The following is an 18,985-nucleotide window of genomic DNA, read 5'->3' on the forward strand; positions in this document are numbered from 1 at the left end:
AGGTTTCTCCTGTGTCTGGCAAGTCCATCTCGCCCGATGCAGCTCATCCCCAGAGTCTTGCTGCCAGTAAAAAGTCACTAGGGAGCCAGTCCCTTTGGCCACATCTTGCAGATGAAGAGATCTGCCAAGTACAACAGCCATGTTACTTAAATTTAACTTGCCCTGGATTCTCTAGGAGCTGAGGAGGAAGCAAGGGATTGATGGGAAGAAGGAGGAATTAGTAACTCTAGCCTACAGGTCACTTCAGTGTCAAATGAATAAATGCAGTAAGGCTGTCCCCATGGGTTCAGTCGCAGAGTAAATACCACCACTGGTAAGAGCTTGCTGCCAAGGACATGCATCTTCTAATTCAAAGCTCAGGTGGTTGAAAACAATGAGTGGAAAACACCAGGTGTGTGAGCACTGAGCTCTCTGCAATAATAGCTTTTTCTGTAGCTCCCCTTTCATAACCAGGTGCCTTTTAAGTTTGTAAGTTCCTTGCTGAAGCAGTTGTAATAAAAAGCTGCCTGGCTTTGTTCAGACACTTTTGCTTGAGAGGGTACTGCGATAACCTCACTCTGCTGCTCAGCTACTGAATTTTAAAAATTAAAAAAAAGGCAGTGCATTTGTGTGTTCTCTTTAAGCTGTGGAAAGGAAGTCACAGGCTGCCGGACACTGATTCACAAGCCTGATGGAAATGGCAATGGGGAGATCTGTTTCTCGGGAAGGCACATCTTCATGGGCTATTTGAACATGGAGGAAAAAACCAAAGAGGCAATTGATGAAGACAGCTGCATTCGGGTGACCTTGGCAAGCACGATAAAGATGGGTTCCTCTACATCACTGGCAGAATTAAAGGTAGCGCATCCGCTCGCTTTGTTGTCTTGAGGTTAGGCAGCGCTGTGATATGCTGCGGTCAGGCCTGGCTCGTTAAGTGGCTGTGGCTTGCATGTAAGAATATTTAAATACTCCTGAAGTTTTTAATAGGAGTATGGTGCAGCGTGTCCTGCCACTGAGTGTGTGACGGGAGGAGAGGGATGACCTTGGAAACCACTGTGTGTTTGCAGAGTGAGGAAGAAATCCTCTGATCTCAGAGGCAGTAGTTAATGCTTTGTTGGCTTGTTTTACGGTGCCAGACCTGTCGAGGTCCTTCCAGTTTCAGCGAGCTTTGCTAGTTAACCTTGAAAACAGTGGCTTCATGCTATTGTGAAAATGGCTTGCAGCAGTGCTTTTTTTATGGGGACACCGCTTTGACCAACCCCAAACGAGTCTGATTTTGTGCAAGACTTAAATCTTAAAAAGAGAGAAATGGTCTCACAAAGGGGCTGCTTTAAGGCATCTATAAAAGACAGCCAAGAAAGGCAGGCTGTCTTCTGCTCTGTATCACACAGCGTAACTTCAAAAACTGCTTTGCCTCAGAAAATTTTTTACTTAAGTTTCTGAACAACTTTGGTACAGACTTACATGCCTCAGAGTCTAAGGTGACAGTGGCAGGGTGCTGGGGTGCTCGTGCACAACACCCCACACTCCCAAATGGCTGCAGAGCATCAAAGCAGCTCTTGAAGTGCTGTTTGCATGTGTGCCTTGGACTCAGCTCTCCCGGCCCGACTGGAGTCCTGATGGTTTGCTGCCTTCTCCAGGTCTTGGGACACAGACTCAGTATTTGACCTGGTAGACACAAAGGAGCTATAAAGTCATCTCAGATTGTGAAGTAAGGGGGAAAAGCTCTAAGCATTAATCCAGATTTGACTGTATTCCAGAGCTCATCATCACTGCAGGAGGCGAGAACATTCCTCCCGTTCCAATTGAGGATGCTGTAAAAGATGCTGTTCCCATCATCAGCAACGCAATGTTGGTTGGAGACAAAGCAAAATTCCTTGCTATGCTTCTAACGCTGAAGGTAATGGAAACCAGGATGGGAATCCACCTGTGTTGCTGAATGTTTAATTCCAGTGAGGAAGATAATTGTTACGTGTTTTTACAGTGTCTTGCAGAGACAGGAGGCATCGCTTGGTGTAAGCGAGTTGCAAACGGAAGTTTTAACTGCAGAGAAATGAGCGCTGCCACTCGGTCAGACGATCAGGTTCCTCTGGTGTTCAGGGCAGCTGTTTCTCTCCGTACCACGGAGGGCAGAAACAAACAGAAGTAAAAGACCTAAAAGCGAGACTGAAAACAGAAACCCTTCTGCTTTTCTTACCCATTTCTTAGTGTCTCCTGGAGCAGCCTGGGCAGGAATGAGCTGTCAGTGATTTCTTTGTTTAGGACACTGGCTTTAAACTCCACAGTGATGCAGCCGCAGTGGCCTGGGCTGACTTCTGCCCGGAGACCCTGCAGGCTGGTGGTTTTTTGGGAGGGTGGTAACTGCTCATTAGTGAGGCTGATGGCCACCCTCCTCACCCTCATGTGAGAGATGTGGAGCCAGGCCCTGGGGGTGGCAATGCTGCACTTGTCTTACAATCATTAAGGTTGGTCGGAGTAAGGTGTTTGTCAAGAACCCCGAATCGGTAGGTGGCCTGGCTCTGCCCCTTGCCCTGCAACCCAGCATAGAATCACAGAATCATGAAGGTTGGAAAAGACCTCTAGGATCATCAAGTCCAACCCTCACCCCAACACCCCCAGGCCTCCTAAACCATGGCCCAAAGTGCCACATCTACACGGTTTTTGAACACCCCCAGGGATGGTGACTCCCCCACCTCTCTGGGCAGCCTCTTCCAATGCCTGACCCGCCCTGGCAGTGAAGACATTTTCCCAATACCCAATCGAAACCTCCCCGACGCAGCTTGAGGCCGTTCCCTCTCGTCCTGTCACTGGTGACTTGGGAGCAGAGACCAGCCCCCCCCTCACTCCAGCCCCTCTCAGGCAGCTGCAGAGAGCGAAAAGGGCTCCCCTCAGCCCCCTCTTCTCCAGGCTAAACCCCCCCAGCCCCCTCAGCCGCCCCCCAGCACACTTGTGCTCCAGACCCTGCCCCAGCTCTGTTGCCCTTCTCCGGACACGTTCCAGCACCTCAAGGGCCTTCTTGTCCCGAGGGGCCCAAACCTGAGCCCAGCATTCGAGGTGGGGCCTCACCAGTGCCGAGCACAGGGGCCCCATCCCTGCCCGGCTCCTGCTGGCCACACCAGTGCTGACACAAGCCCGGGTGCTGTTGGCCTCCTTGGCCACCCGGGCACTGCTGGCTCATGCTCAGCCGGCTGTCAGCCAGCACCCCCAGATCCCTCTGCAGAGCATTCCTACCCTCTTGGTCGCATGCTGCGTGTGGTCCAGAAAAAAGGGATCAACTCTGGGTAGCCCAGGAGGAATTTGGAAGACAAGCTTTGTACCCAGCTTGCTTCTGGGTACAGACATGGCTGTGGGGTGTGCAGAGATCTGAAGGGGTTTCATCTGCATTTTGCCTCAGTGAGTTTTCTGTCACAGCAGTGGTTTGTGTCAAGCGTATGAACACTGCAGTGGTTGATTAATCGGAGAGCTGGTACCGGGGCAGTTGACAGGGCAGCTTCCTGGGGCTGTGGGGGTTGCTGTGTTGGAGGGAGTTAAGTGTTCAGCAATGTGAAGTTACCTGTTCTGACTTGTCTTGCAGTGCACAGTAGATGTAGAAACTGGCGAGCCAGGAGATGATCTCACTCCAGAAGCTGTTGAATACTGTCAGAAACTGGGCAGCAAGGCTACAAAAGTCTCTGAAATCATAGGCAGCAAAGACAAGGCTATCTATGCAGCTATCCAGAAGGGAATTTCAGCAGTCAATGAGGGAGCCGTCTCAAATGCTCAGAAAGTCCAGAAGTGGGTCCTTCTGGAGAAGGACTTTTGTGTCTTTGGTGGAGAGCTTGGTGAGCGCTGGGTGGGGCACTTGGGGTTACCCCAGCACCTCTTCCTTGGAGGTGGAACAGCCAAGGCAACCAGGACCCCTCCCCCACAGAGCTACCCCCTAGCCTTTCCTCCCTATGGCTTTTCCATGCCGTAATTCTGGGGAGGGCGGGGTGAATCCCCACTTCTGCCCCTGAGTTCTGCGGTGCCTATGGCAGGATGGCTGTGCCCTGGCTGTTCACAGGGGAAGGGAGGGGGATTTTATTAATCGCAAAATTTAGAAGCCAACATCTGTCTGTGGGTTCTGAATCCTCCAGGCTTGCTTCGCTCTCCCTTTGAGTTGTGTCACCATTAAAGCCTCATGCTGTGTTTTTTCTGCAGGCCCAATGATGAAGCTGAAGCGACCAGTGGTGGCACAGAAGTACCAGGACCAAATCACTCAGTTTTACGCTGATGCGGAGCCGCCCACTGCCCCCGAGACCGCCCTTCGGCCGTAGCACGGAGCCCTTGGGCCATGGACTGAAGCAAGCCTTGAGGAGGATTCCCCTGCTGCCAGCCTGGGCTCCCCGAAGGATTCCCTGGACTCTCTTGAAATAAATGCAGCTGGGGCATTATGCCACCCCTCTGAAGCACTGCCTTGTACAGTTTTTGGCCCTCATACTGCAGTGTAGTGAGCATGTTCGTGCCTGGTGTTTTCCCACGTCTGTGTTAATGCTGAGCTAGTCCTGACTGTCTGCTTTGTATATTTTTTTGTCTTTCCATTTTTATAAGGGCAAAACAATGTTTACCTTCAACCCATGTTATATTTCAACCAAAGTTTTCTTTTCCTGAGCTGAATGTAAAACAATTGGGAACTGCCATTTTCCTGCTGAGGGAGAAAGGCAGATTTCTCTTTATAGCTGTGTACTTTGCTCCCCCGATGCATGTTTACCTGCATGCTGATGACATCTGAATTATTTTAAATCTCTCCACCCACAAACATTCTCTGCCAGAGCTGATGAATGCTGTGTGGCTGCAGGCGCTGGCTCGGTGGGTATGTGGAACCTCATATTTGCTGGGTTTGTCTGTGCAATATTTTGAGTCTGTTTTATCATCCTGAGTTATTTTAAAGCCATAAATTGCTTGTTAAAATAGTGTATATACATGCTCGGTGTTCTGGGAGGTGTTTTATGCACAGGACTATTTATAAAGCTGTGTACAAAGGTGTGTGACAGCTGGCTGTAGCCTTACAGCTATAGCGGTGCTGCCTGGAGCTTCCTGTGAGGGCCAGAACGCCGACACCTGGGGGGAGGGGCCAGCCTTGGGAATGCAGCTGATCAAGGGCTGCTTCTTCTGAAGGTCTGTGCTCAGCCCTTCTAGCAACTGTAAAGGCCCTTCCCCTCAGAGCCAGTGACTGTAGAATGTGGGTGACTGCCTTCCCCAGAGCTGCAGGAACATGCTCTTGAAGGTCTCTTCTAAATGGCTCTGCAAGGCTTATTACGGTCTGCCCAAGGCCTGGAGGGACTGCTACTCCCAGCAGTGGATGAAGGATGGCTTGTGAAATGGCTTATTTCAAACTAGAGGTCATTACCTGAATACAAGCACAACAGCTCTGCCCTTTGGGCCTGGGCTGTGTCTCCCATGGCCAAAGAAGGAGCCACAAGAGAGGTGGGTGCTCTGAGGGGAAGGATCCTGGAGCAGGGCACTATCTATGCTGTTAAATAACACAAGCAGCTGCTGCCTGTGGCTCCTGGCATCTCTGTAAATACCTGGTGTCATAACCTCACTCTGGTGGGCAGTAGGGGTGCCTGTAACTGGGCACCTTAGGCTGGGTTTTAAGCCTAAAGCTTTAGTGAAATATGTACAGCACCTGGCTGGAGGGTGGTAATGCACTATTGTAACTGCTGCTGACCTTGTGCAAATGTGTGTGTCCTCAGCTGTGTGAATTTGAAATGCCTCCAATATTCAGAGGAACACCTAATAAACTCTGCAGCTTGTGTCTAACTTCTGACAGATAATGCTCAGGGTCTAAGGTGATGAGCAGCAAAAAGGTTAACTAGTGTTACTGCAGAGGGGGCTGTGGCTAGAGCTGCTGCCTCTGTCATTATTAGGGTTGAAGATGCTCCTCTGCAGTGGGGAAGCAAAGCACTGCAGTGTCAGGAAGGGGAATTAAGCTCTTGTGCATAACCTTTGCTTGCAGCCTGTGCTGCCAGAGTGCTGCCTCACTGCTCTTGCTTCTTTAGGGAGCAGCAGCCACCCTTGTTGAGCCCCAGGGAAACAGACAGGGAGCACCTGCATTTGCCTTAGGTGGTTCAGACCTGTGGCTGGCAAAGGGGCAGGGAACTGAAGACCAAGCTGCCACAGCCATGGGATTTAAACAACTGAATTAAACCTCCAATATGTTACTGGACATGGGAGTCAGCCCCAGACCATCTGCACTTTAGCTGAGTTTCCTTTTCCTGTTTCATGCCTGGTGCTGCACACAGTACTGGCGACAGATGGGCAGCTGATGGTGTTACCAGCTGCTGTATTTCTAATGGAAAACACTTGGGAACAAGGTGCTTTGGGAAAGGCTTGGTGCTGTCCGAGGAGAAGAAATGCAACAAACTCTTGAAGTTTTACTTTTCCATCTTACTTTATTTCACTTTTTCTAGAAAATTCCTCCATAAATTTGTGGAACTAACAAAAAGTTTAAAATTCAGGACAAACAATCCTGTAACGTATTACAAACGTGATTTTTTTTTTTCTTTTAAATCTTGAAGTTAGTCTTGGGCCAGCTGAATTTCTTACAGCTGAGTGAAGAATTAATTTCCCAACACAACTTTTAAAATCCTCAAGTGACAAGGTATTTAATACCTTGGCTCTAGGCAGAAATACAATTAAAAATTATCTAGAAGTTGAAGTACTTTTTTCTTTAGGAGTGCAAACTCATCTTGTCAGTTTTTGATGGCTATTTCACACCCCCCAGGAAAGCAATACTGATCAATTTTCATTTCAGAAGAACTACTTGTACAAGGTGCACAATGGTCGTCTAGAGCATCGGCACGAGCGAGTGCCGGGCACCTGGGCTAGTGGAGAGAAGCTTCGTCTGAGTCACTGCCGGTGCTCCAGTGCGTTCGCCAACCTGACGGCTGAAATTTGCAGAACCAGAGCGACCCGGGTCTCTGCTCACAGAGAACGTGACAAGGCAAGCTCCGTAAGGGAAGTTTAAACCTCTCTCACCATCAAATAATGTTCAAGATCTGACAAAAACTGCTTCGGGATTGTTGCATCAATTGCTTTGCTAGTTCTGATGCTACCACCGCACACAGCGATACAAGAACTGGTGGCAAAATCATTGCACTTCCATGTATTCAGCCCGTCTCGTTACCTACGTATCTAATATTCCTCAGCCACTGGTTTGGGATCCAGCCAGCCTTGCAATCCTTGATTTTTAAATTTTTTTTAATAGTAACTGTCAGTAATCAAAGCCTCAAGGCTTAATACATATGCAGACCAAGACAACAGGAAAATACTCCTGACCCTTCTTCTGCCCTTTAGTACAAAGGCCAAGGACAAAGGAAAAGCCGTGTCCTGATCTTACCCCCAGCACGACTCGACTCAAAGCAGCTCTGAAAGCCTCCAGGCTGCTCCGCTCTTGTTCATGCCTTCAGGAAGAAGGTGAAGGACACAGAAGAGTAACAGAATTCTGTCCGTTTTCCTTGGAAAAAACCATTATGGCTAGAAGTCAATTTTGGATTTTTCCTTTTTTTTTTTAAACAACGCAAGCTACTACACATCCTCGAAGACCTGAAGCAATGCTGACAGCAGCACTGCCACCTCCTTCCTATAGTACAATAATCCATCCATGCTCTCAAGAGTGACACAAGAACAAACACTTTATCCACAAATACCTGTACACGGCATGTTCAGAACAGCATCCAGCCAGCCTATAGAGAATCTACACAGGGAACTTGTTCATATGTAACTAGAAGGGGACACAAGATGAGGCCCAAATTCGACCATTCTTTGTTTGCAGAGTCATTCCTCCTGTGGTCCCCAACGCTACCACATACCCCGAAAAACAACAACTCTGTAGAACAGCTAAGTACTTGCAAGAAACCTTTTAGTAACAAATCAGCATGTGCACACAATGGAAAAGAACTATTGCTGGGGGAACAATCCTATTTCGGTTTTCAAGGAGATTATAAACAGTCTAAAAAAACCCTCCATGTGTAAAATACTTTTAAAAACCAAACAAAATTCCTATCAATACTCATTAGACTTCACAAATAAAGTCTGTTCCAGGACAGGACGATGCCATGGCTGCAGGTGGGAGCCCCGGGCGCTTCCAGCCATGCTCAGGAACACCCTCCCACGCGTGTTCTCAGACTGGCTGGGAGCGGCATGATGATTCAGATCTTAAATTGAGAAGGGGGCGGAAGGGAGGTGGCACCTCCGATCCCTCCTGGGGTAATGCCGGAGGCTACCAACAGTCCTAGGAGAAAACACTGCCAGGGAGGGCGACACAGATGTAGTGGCTGTGGGAGTGAGTTACCCGCGTGGAGAGGAGGCACAGACCTCGGGAGATCGCAGGCTCAGGCCAGCTGCCACTGCTGCTCCTGTTGCTTCGGGGACAGGACAATGTCCCCAACCTCACCCTTCACCGGGGGCAGCGGGTAGGAGGCACTGCGTGGCCGGGGCTGCGCCGCATGCCCAGGGAGCTGAGTTCAGGGCTGTAGCAACTGCACAAGGCTCGCCTCTTCCATGCCACAGACCCAACGGAGACTGTGAGTGGTTTGCACGTACCCACCGCGGCACACGGGCAGGTCCGTGACACTCATGGCCCACACCTGCAGTCCTCTGCTGCGGTGCAGTCTGCTGCCAGCCACGACAGAACCGCAGCTCCTCCTCTGCCTGCCGTCTTCCACCTCCGCAGCATACATTTGCGCACAGGGTTTCTATCCAGGCTTGGCATTGTCCATCAGGAAAAAAAACAGCTGAGATCACTGTCTTGACAGGGTTTGTACCTGGCATGAGCTTGATTTTTTTATATATGTGTATATATATATACACACAGAGACACACGAGACACATGAAAGATGGTACAAAGACAAAATTAATGGGAATCAGGTCAACGTGACCCAACTCAAACAAGCTTATCATCATATTGCCACTTAAGTTGATTAGTTGCAACATTTCCATGATAAACAGGTAACCCAAAACAAGGGACTGCAATTTCATAATGGAGAAGGGACAGCAAAGCCTGGAGCGACGCAACCCCCCAGCTCCCACACGGGGCTTTTGTGGGTCCGTGTCTGAGTGGAGGGCTCCTCTGCACCGCCGCTCTCCTCCTCGCTGCCTGCAGCCCACTAAACATTTGGCAAAAGCTTACATGCTGATTGGAAAAAAATGAGCAAGTCTTCCAAAAAAATACTGAATTTAGGGACCAGGAGTGTCATACAGTTTAGACGAAAGCTCTGGAGCCTTCCCCGCACCCACCTCGCCTGCCCTTGGAAGTCAACACTAGTTTAACTAGAAATGCATGAAAGATTCTGGATTAGTGTTCACTGTTTCCTGCCATTTCTTGAACAGGCAGCGGGGCGGGAGAGGGAGGAGGAAACAGACCTGACTTCACTTGGTTTTTTTACATCAGTGTTTTCCAGGTGTGTCCCAAGGTAAAATCCTCCCTTGTTTTGGTTTTCCCAAAGTACAGCCACTACTATAGGGGCCACTGTAGGAGATTCCTCTTTGAGAACATAGAACAAAACCAATTGTGGATTTTGGCAAAGTTATTAAACACTGACAAATGAGAAGACGACAGGTGAGCCCCTTCCAGAGCACAAAATGCTTTGAAAATTGCTGTTCAGCTTTCATACACTAAAAATTGTCCACAAGAGGCATTTTAACAAACAAGTCAATTCTTATTAAGCGCCCTTCCCCTGCCATAGCCATTAAAAAAACATAACAGAAAAACACACCCTTAAGATCATAAGACCCAACTAGGCCCTTCTTATACATACAGTACATACATATATATAATATATATATAAAATATACAGCTTACAGTTTTGTAGTCCTATTACAGTTAAAGCAGACTGAAAGGAGTGAGACTTTGTTTAGGAGCTCAGATTAACAAACAAGACATCTCAAAACCCCAGCGGGAGACAGCAGATTCTAGAGGCCTCTTCAAAGAGCACGAACCGTCTCTGCAGGAAGCTGAAAGTCCTGCATGTGGAACGATGCCCTGTCGGAATCGGGAGCCAGATTAAAGCAGTGCTTGCTACTGAACTGCGGCAGAACTAACTTGCAAGTGATCAAAACTGGAATCCGTCCCCTTCCCTCTGCAGCAGACCAGCAGGACCCCCAGGAAGCCTCCTCTTCACCAGTCTCTTGGCTGGCTTTGTAAAAGCCAATCTTGCTTACACAGCATGAATGCTTCTTCACAGAGCTGGAGGAAACGGGACTCGCTAGAGCTCTCCGCAGGCAGGCTGGTCCCTCGATTTGGTGAGGAAAACATCGTCCACACTTCTTCGGATCTCAGAGACGCCTGAAAACGTGCTCTTAAAACACAGTTTCTTGAAGTAAAACCAAAAAGGTCACACTGTGCGGCTAAGTGCAGCACGTCTTTTGCTCTACTCAGGACCTGTGCCCAAGCATACTTATGAAGCTAGGGAGGACAGACTCAGCAATACGGGTGCTTGTTTGAAGCCTACAAGAAAGTGCAGCTGGCTGTGCATTCATAGAGCATGGCTGTTCTCTAAGGCAGTGCTTCGGGTGAATCAAGAGAATAAGAAGGCCTAGTTCCATGGGTTCGTTTCCTGGTACCAATAAACGGGATTTCTGGTTTCAAAAGCAGCCTGCTTCCAAGGCCAAGCGTCATGTTGCTACTGCTTCCAAGTAGCTCTGCAGCTTACGGACGGTTGTCTCATCCAAGGAGAAGAGGTCAAAGTCAAAGGTTGTGTTGGTAACGTTAAAATGCCCAGTTTCCTCAATGAGATTTACAATCTGTACGTAAAGGAGACAAGCAGGGATGTATACAGAGACCCCGTAAAGATTAAGTGGAGCAGAAAGGCCAGCAGACACAGAGCAACCCATCCGGTCCTTTTCTCAGCCCTTCAGAACAGCCTCAGAGATGAGGACGTCTCACAACACGAAGGGAATCCTTTCCCAAAAACCAAACCAGCTCCTCCTGTGCACCCGACTAGCTCAGTCCAGAAAGCGATGTGGGCACATTTCTTGCCTTTTAAATCAGGCCAAGAGAGCTCAGCTTTGGGACCGCTACCAGGATGGCAGAGGGAAGATGCACAAAGTGCCCTTCCCTATCTTTTCCAACAAAAACATTGCATGCACATCTGATTTTTTATATATATATATATATACACACACATATTTCCTTTCAAAGTGAACCAGACCCTCTCATGGAGAGGCAATGAAAGGTCAGGCATCCCAGGGCTCCAGCTAAGACCCTTGGACACAAAGATTACCAGAGTACAGCAGCTTGCCAGAAAGCTGACAAACGGTCCCTACCTGCTGTAGCACATTGCGCTCTCGTAGTGCCATTAGTCGCCTGTGAAGCTCCACTAGTTCATCTGTGTAGGCCTGTAAAGGAGGTAGGAACACAAAGAGTGACACAGGTGGTGTGTTTGTATGACTGCCAAAGGGATTTCCCTAGTGAGGATCGCAGGAATCTGAGGCCCTTTCAGATGTGGTCCTATTCCCAATTTTTTTCCTAAATTTCTTCCTGCCTCCTCCATTCTTGTCAAGTACTGGGAGACCAAAGACTTCACATAAACACAGATGGCCTGAGGATCGTCAGCAAGACTATCTAATGACACCATTAAACAAACACCTGTAACCAGCTTTAAGAAGTGCTCAGAACCTTTGGGCTCAGAGGACCTCAGCAAGGTGGAAGTTCCCCCGGTGAACCTCAGTCTGAGTTCTACATCAGCAGGTTGTGCCGAAAACACTCGTTACCTGAGAACACCCACATCGGTGACCCACACACCCACAGTCGGCTGAACAATGCCTTGCGTTTGGGTAAGGAAAAATCCTTTGGGTGCGCTGTGCTCCCAGGTAGTTTTACACACCACAATGGGAAATGCAGGGCTGTTTTCAAGTTCAACATGTTAATTGTTCTTATAAGGGTGGTTTTGGTTTGGGGTTTTTTTGTTTGTTTTTGGTTTTTTCTTTTGTTTTATTTAGGCAGCCAACAAGGCAAGTGCTGGCACACTATTGCTCACAGGGGACAGATTCTTAATCGGTAAAGCTGCCCAAGCTGTTCATGTCTGTATCAGCAAAACTGAACTCATTTAAGTAATTCTACCAAGGCAAAAACAAACAAAAAACCCCAAACCACCACCCCCAGATTTCTGAAATATGCCCCTCCCCAGCACATGCACGCAGAGAAAAGCTTTTTCCCCCAAACACCTAAGCAGTGCTGAATGCGACGCTTGCTGGGAGAGCGAGTAGCTTTTATAAAACCTCTGACAGTTGGAAAAGCTGATGGTAATTCAGGCGCTCTCTTCAATGGGTCCCAAGGGTGTCCCCTTGTATCTGTAATAAGCAGCCTAATAAAAGGTACAATTACCTACAAACCTTGCCTCAGATAAGCCATGCCAGCTATGGTTAACAGTACTTAGTGGTTGAAGAGCAGGAGACTCAGAGGCAAGTATCTCAAGATCACACTTAGGCCTAAGACTAAGGGATTAACCTGTGCTGGATTCTCCTGTTGAGGAGGTGTTAAAACACACAAGTGAGAGCTACAGACTGATTCTTTGCTGCAAGGACCTCAGTGATTAGACTAAGTATTAAGCTCCCATTTGATTGATTTCTTTATGAAAAAAATCACAGTGGGAGAACTTTCTGGACAACCTGGGGTTTGGCTATCTGCATGCTTTAGGAGCAGGTACACTGCTCTGCTTTCCTTGGAAAGAAAGAACAAGAAAGAAGGGAATTTCCTCGAACAAAGGTTTCAACTAAACCAGCAAAGCAGAGCATCAGACAACCGTTAATTTGTAAGATCAAAAACAGGTGAGAAAACTGCCTTTCAATGAAGAGGCACTCGCCACTGCAGCAGTGGCCAGGCCATTGGTTCAGACAAAGGGCAAGGAAATAAAACAATTTTAACATTTTGCATGTGGAAATGACCTGGGGGTCCATCTATGCAATACACCCAGTTTCTGCAGTGTCACTCTCCGAAGTCTGTCCTTTCAACACCTGTTTTTCATTACACCCCAGCTTTTAACCTGCCAGCACAGAACAATCTGAACAGGCCAGGCTGACTGAAATTGTTTGCTACACAGAAACGTTCACAAACATCCAACAGTTCTACAATATATAAATCCTCAAACATACCTTGTCATATGTTCCCTTCTTCAGGATCTTCTCTGGCTTGTTACAAGACTCTGGGCTTTTTCTTCCAGATGCCTGAGGGTAAAGTAAATCAACATTAGGGGCTGGAATGAGTTCAGACAACATGGTGCTTTAGTGGTTTGGATGCACAGCACCGATCAGAGAGAAACTACCTGTCTGACAAAGACAGTGAAATAGGGAAAATTTGGTGCAAGTCAGAACTAACACCACGGACTGAACACAAAACAGAAACCAAGAGTGGTGGAAAGCAGTACTGTATGGGCACATAGGATGCAATACCTTGTTATTTGCTGGGGGCAGTTTCTGACCAGGAGGTGGCTCTCGACTTGGCAGGCAGGAATCTGCACTGTTATCACTGTCGCTGTCACTAAGGCTCAGCCTGAAAAACAAGCAGCAGAGAATTAGCATCACCAGCTAACAGGAAACTAACTTAGCTGTCACCTGAACCACGCGGAGTTAAGTGAAATTCTCTTCTTTATTACAGACTACTAAATAGTCAGTCTGTAATTTCCAGGAATCCCTTTTTGCCCAGCTGATGTCACCTTTGCCATGGTCCATTCCCTGGGCAAGCAGGGCAGGGAGTTTTAGTTTACACATCACACCTAGCAGTTCAACTCTTTCACACCCAAGGCCCCTTAGAACAACTGATTTTCATGAAGGGCAACTGTTCATTTTGGGCATTCGTTCCAAGGTCACCAAGCACCTGCGTGAGGGACTCACCAACACCTCCACTGAGAACACAGGCAAAAAAACCCAACGCATTTAGTGTTTCTGTTGTGACCTTTGAGATTTCCAATTTATTCTCATTCTTCTTGTGCCCCTTCAGATGTATTATAGCAGGTATCCTACTTCTGATGAGCTTGAAAAACTGTTTATTACCTATCAGCTACAGGTCTAAAAAATATCCCTCAAAATCTCCCCATTCCTGTTTAGCTGATAATGATAGAGTGTGACAACAGATTTTTGGTTTTGGTGAGCACAAGCATCATTTGAGATTTGCAGCTGCCATCTGGGCCAAGCGTTTGGTTTCAAATATTCAGGTTTTGGCTACAACAGTGTTTCCTGAGGGGAGAAGGATGAAATTCAACTATTTTCATTGACTAAAGCAGGAAACAGCTGTTAACCAAGTCCCAGAGGAGTCAAGTAACCAACTGTCAGCATGCACTAGCGGCAAAGGCTAAGACTTCTCAGTTTGGTATCAGTCATATGCAGTAAGAAGAGCACACATGCTGACAGCCTCCACAACGCTTCTCAAATCTCTGCAGATCAAAGGTGTCGCATGCTATTCGGCCCAGCAGAGATCTGAAGATGACAATTAGGTGACTATTTCAAGGGGCTCAGTCACTAACACCTGCAAGCTCAACACAGACCACCTCCTAGTGGCTTCCTCTTTTTGAGCTCCGGTCACCTCTCCTCATCCCATTCTGTTCTCACCCTGCTGTTTTCACAGGCTCTGTGTCCCCACCCCGTGCTAAGTACCCCACACATCTGCCCTTTCTCTCCTTCTCTCACACCTTCCTCTCACACATAGCCCCATTGCTTCGATTCCTCCCTCCAAATGGAGGGCACATGAAAATACCAAACATGGAGGGCAAAAAGACAAACATCTTTCTTCCTGATTTGTTACCACCTGGAATCCCGGCTGACTGGGTTCGCTTTGACTGCTGCCTCTTCTCCAGAGGAGCTGTCATCATCATCTGACTCCTCTGACTGCAGATCTTCCACCATGGAGCGCAGTGGGCCTGGGATCAGAGGGGAGAAAGCAGTTTAGCACTAGGACATGTGCAGCAGAACTCCATCCGAGCTATCTGATCTAAACTGGACATATCAAGATTTCCCAATAAGATGTCACTGGTATTTCCATTTCGATCAAAGGCACTGTATTCTAGTCTCAAAACTAGAGTTGACAAACTTTACAACTGACATAAAGGCACCCTAGCCTCCCCCCACATCCTCCCACTCTTCTGAAATGAAAACAAAAGGACACATTTTTCATGCGTTTGGGGACTATTTTAAACGTCACTCAAGAGACAGTATTTGTAGTAATGCAGCATTTGCCAAGGTTAAAACATTTACTATTGCCACAGTTTATCTCTTTGGATTATCAGTGGAGGAACCTGAAAAAGAAGCTATGGTATGCACTGGCAAAGTGATGAATGTCACATTTACAGTTTTTAATAAAACATATATAAGATTGAAGGAGAACTATTCTGGTGACACCATAGATCAAGCAGCAGCAAACACATTTATAAACCGAGGCAGACACCAAAGTCAACAGGGACAGAACCAAATCCAGAGAGGTCGCTACTCATAAATTAACTGCCAAAACAAGAAAAATACTTGTTCATGATTACGCTACAACATTATTGCCTTTTCTTGTTGAAGCATTACAGCTTCAACACATGTTTGCATACAAGAAACCGTATTAGGCTTTTCTATATATATATTAGCCTATATATTAGCATATACATATACACACATATGCTGGGAAAACAGATCCAATTCTCATGAACCTTTTAAGGATACATAAGGAAGATTTTAACAAATTTTATTTGTTGCAACACACCTTGACTGTGGTTCTGAGATGGCTCGAAATCAGAGTCAGAGCTGGAGTCGGAGCTGGAGCTGGAGTTGGAAGGGCTGGACTGGACAGACTTAACCCCCCATAAAAGGGAAAAAAAAAGAAAAAAGAACCTTAACCTTTCTAATCCAGAAAACCAGTGCAGAGCACAAAGCACAGTGAGACAGAAGCATTTGAGCACTTGACAACATCATACGTCACTGAATGCAGTTCTCAGAATTCCAGAGAATACACAAACTGCAAGGGGAATAAAAGCCATGTTTATGACAACTTTGGCACGCTGTAGCTCAGCACTCCTGGGCAGTAGCATCAGCAGCTCCCACAAAAACCCTTCAGGTCACTAGTTCCAAATATCCTCAAGTGATGAAATATAGCATCAGAAAAATGTCGAAGCAAAAAAACCCAGACTCTGGAACGTGACAGAAGACCAGCACACAAGCTGCAACAGTTATCAAAGCCCTCTTAAGAAGTGGATTTATTGTAACCCACCAACATTCCCTCTGAATACCTTGTGCTGATCATTAAAGATGGAAAGGACGCCTATCCTAACTGGCTCACTTGACTCCAAAATTAGCTCTAATTTATTACTATACCCTCAAAACAGTTGCTTCTACACCAACTTGAGCGATCCACTGTACTGCTTCCAGTTTATCATGAAAACATAACAGAAACCAGCTTAAACTCTAGTGAAATCACATCCAGAGACTGTCAGCCTTCAGCAGAAATGCCGGGAGCATGCCATGCAGTAAGAGCAAGTAAAAAGACAGAACAAACTACTGCTAATAACAGCATCCAGAAACAAAGTTTTAGCGCTACATATGTTTTTAACATAAAACCAGGTATTGTGCAGCAATTGCATGCTTTGGCTTAAAGGACCATGAGGTGGCAGTGAAGGCTAAAGCAACTATTTCATCCCCACTAGCAGCAGCGACTATTACAATACTCTTAAAGGTTTTGCTACTCAGTAGGATCTAGTTTAAAGATTCTCCATGTACTGTAATATTATCTTGGCTTTTTTTTAAAGTAATTCCCTGGAAATTTAGCATTTCCATTTCATTGCACCGTTCTTGGGAATCCACCTGTTACTTCCACTACCAAATCCTGATGCTAGAAACATCACACGTTCCCATCGATCAATACACTTTATTACAGAAAGTGTTAATCCTGTAAAAACACTGTAAATAGGTAGAAAGAGGCACATCAGCAGCTTTGGGCATCAGTAAGTGAAAGGGGCAGCAGGACTTTCATCCTAATACCACCCTTCCCTATAATTTATCACCCAAGTATTGTTAGAGAGTTTCATTTATTCAACTGTAAGAAGGCAGGGGAAATGCCAAAAAGGGGTTTTACAACCCTTGCGAATTATTCAGTGGCAAAGGAGAATCATTTAACAATTCCAATATCTGATATATTGGCACACTGCGGCAGCCCTGTTTGTTTGGAAAAATTACAACATGAAAGTAAAGGGCAGTATTTTCAAGGTAAGGGAGTACAGCTCTTGTGTCTTACCCACAGATTCAATCCTAATATACCTCGTTCCTGAAAATCTAGCAGGTGTTCCCTTAAAATTACTTAACAGGACCTAAGAAGGGGAAGTTGGAAGTTGTACAGATCCCCATCTCTCCTTTTGCCATTAACCCTATCAGCTATTTCAGCCCTTTAGGAGGCACCCAGCTGGACATACTCTGCATGCTCAGGCTGCAGTTACTGTCACTGTGATATGACAAAAGCACATGCTGACAATGGAAAAAAGCAATCCTGCCCTCACATCTCAGCCCCTCTCTTTTGTCAGCACTAGCATTCAGGCAGCCAAGCATGAGGCCAGTTCAGGGAACTGGACTTGATGGGGGAAGGAGAAAAAGAAAAAAGGACAACTAACTTTCAGCAGGAGCTGAAATGGAAGGAGAAACTCCTCCAGCCCACTGCAAAGTCACACGAGCCCTTGTGCCAGCAGCACAAATGAGAGCAAGACTGTTCCTTTCAACAGCAGCCTGCAAAGATGTCAACTCAAAGCAATCGTGGAGTTGCAGCCTCAGAGCATGTTGCACAATACGTTGGCTGCAGCAGCAAAGCTGATTTAAGAGTTTCCGGGCCCCGGTTCACCTCCAGCTGCTCATTCGCTTTAGTGATGTGGCTTACCACACAGATCCAAACAGCTGTACCAGTACAAACGATGGAGTAGCAAACTGCAGCGTCAGGAGCAAAAAGAACCCCCCAGGGTGGAAAAGGAACTGTAACAGTCTTCTCTGCTGATGCCAATGCAATATACAGTTATACCCTTAAGCTTCAAGTTCCACAGAAACCTAATCTGATCTGACTGGCAGCTGCCACAGCTCCCCTCCATCACACCGAGTACTCCTACCCTCCTTCTGGGCTAGCACTCAAATACCTCTGTCAAGCATCCAACAGACACGAGAGCTGGTGCAAGAGAGGACACAGAAGCACACAAAGCTTGGTGGGGGCAGGACAGGACTGCAGCAGACGCTGTGGAACCACAACCACAGTTTGTGGTTTCACAGAACAGTCTAAACAGCACTATCAGCTTACAGCCGCCTGGCGAGTCCCGGGGGGGGTTGATGACACCTAAGAAATAAGGAAGTACAAGACACTCGGGACTTAGAGAGCAGCGGGGTACAGATGCTTGCAGTGAGGGCCACGTACTGAAACAAGGAGCTTGATACACACCGATGCATTCAGGTATAAGGCTAAAAGCAGAGAGGAGCTGCTGCTTCTTTTTTTAATGCACAAGCTATGCATTTAATCAATCTGGAAAAAAATCTTTTGTCGAGTAACTTGAATTAACACTTCCCCAATACACTCTTCTACTGGGAACCTCTGGCAAAAATACCCTTTCTGAAATGAACACATCAATACTTACTGTATCGTGGTGCTGATTAAATCATAATACGAATTGTCCCTAGAAGATTTATTCCAGTAAAACACATCTTTCTAAAAGTGGTCAGTAGGAAACAGTTCAAAAATTCACGTGATACTATCCCATGAATCCTATTAGGAGATATATGGCTTCTTTATAGCAAATACAAAGCAAACTAGCAAAAAGTAGTGAGAGTTTAGATTTCAGTTGTGTCCTTCCCCTCCTACTTTTTTTTGCCTTCTTTTAGAAAACAATTTTTAGAAGACAGAGGATGAGGAATGTTCTTAGTTGTAAAAGGAAAAAATATTTAGACAGCTTTTAAAAATAGTAGTACAATAACATAATTTGGTTTATATCCTACAACACAACTTATTTAGGTTTAGTGGCATGTGGTTGTATTTTGAGCTTTAGCCAATAGC

General features: G+C 46.6%; 2 protein-coding genes across 3 annotated transcripts in view; one reads left to right on the forward strand and one right to left on the reverse strand.

The window, feature by feature from the left end:
* The window catches only part of ACSBG2 (acyl-CoA synthetase bubblegum family member 2), a 28,512-nt gene extending 22,755 nt beyond the window's left edge, over window positions 1-5,757 (forward strand). Inside the window, 5 exon segments of the mRNA XM_064469394.1 lie at window positions 624-766; window positions 769-837; window positions 1,740-1,879; window positions 3,554-3,800; window positions 4,159-5,757. Of these exon segments, the coding sequence (XP_064325464.1) occupies window positions 624-766; window positions 769-837; window positions 1,740-1,879; window positions 3,554-3,800; window positions 4,159-4,274 (715 nt within the window). The 3' untranslated portion in view covers window positions 4,275-5,757.
* Window positions 5,758-6,366: 609 nt separating this feature from the next.
* MLLT1 (MLLT1 super elongation complex subunit) overlaps window positions 6,367-18,985 on the reverse strand; it is a 39,115-nt gene continuing 26,496 nt past the window's right edge. Inside the window, exons 7-12 of one of the 2 annotated variants that reach the window (XM_064469401.1) lie at window positions 15,677-15,764; window positions 14,741-14,852; window positions 13,390-13,489; window positions 13,093-13,164; window positions 11,266-11,337; window positions 6,367-10,743 (exon numbers count right to left, since the gene is read on the reverse strand). In XM_064469401.1, the coding sequence (XP_064325471.1) occupies window positions 10,615-10,743; window positions 11,266-11,337; window positions 13,093-13,164; window positions 13,390-13,489; window positions 14,741-14,852; window positions 15,677-15,764 (573 nt within the window). In that variant the 3' untranslated portion in view covers window positions 6,367-10,614. Of the gene's footprint in view, window positions 10,744-11,265; window positions 11,338-13,092; window positions 13,165-13,389; window positions 13,490-14,740; window positions 14,853-15,676; window positions 15,773-18,985 lie in introns of both variants that reach the window. The other variant, XM_064469400.1, reaches the window with a different exon arrangement.

This window comes from Phalacrocorax carbo, chromosome 19, assembly GCF_963921805.1.
Source record: "Phalacrocorax carbo chromosome 19, bPhaCar2.1, whole genome shotgun sequence".
NCBI lineage: Eukaryota > Metazoa > Chordata > Aves > Suliformes > Phalacrocoracidae > Phalacrocorax > Phalacrocorax carbo.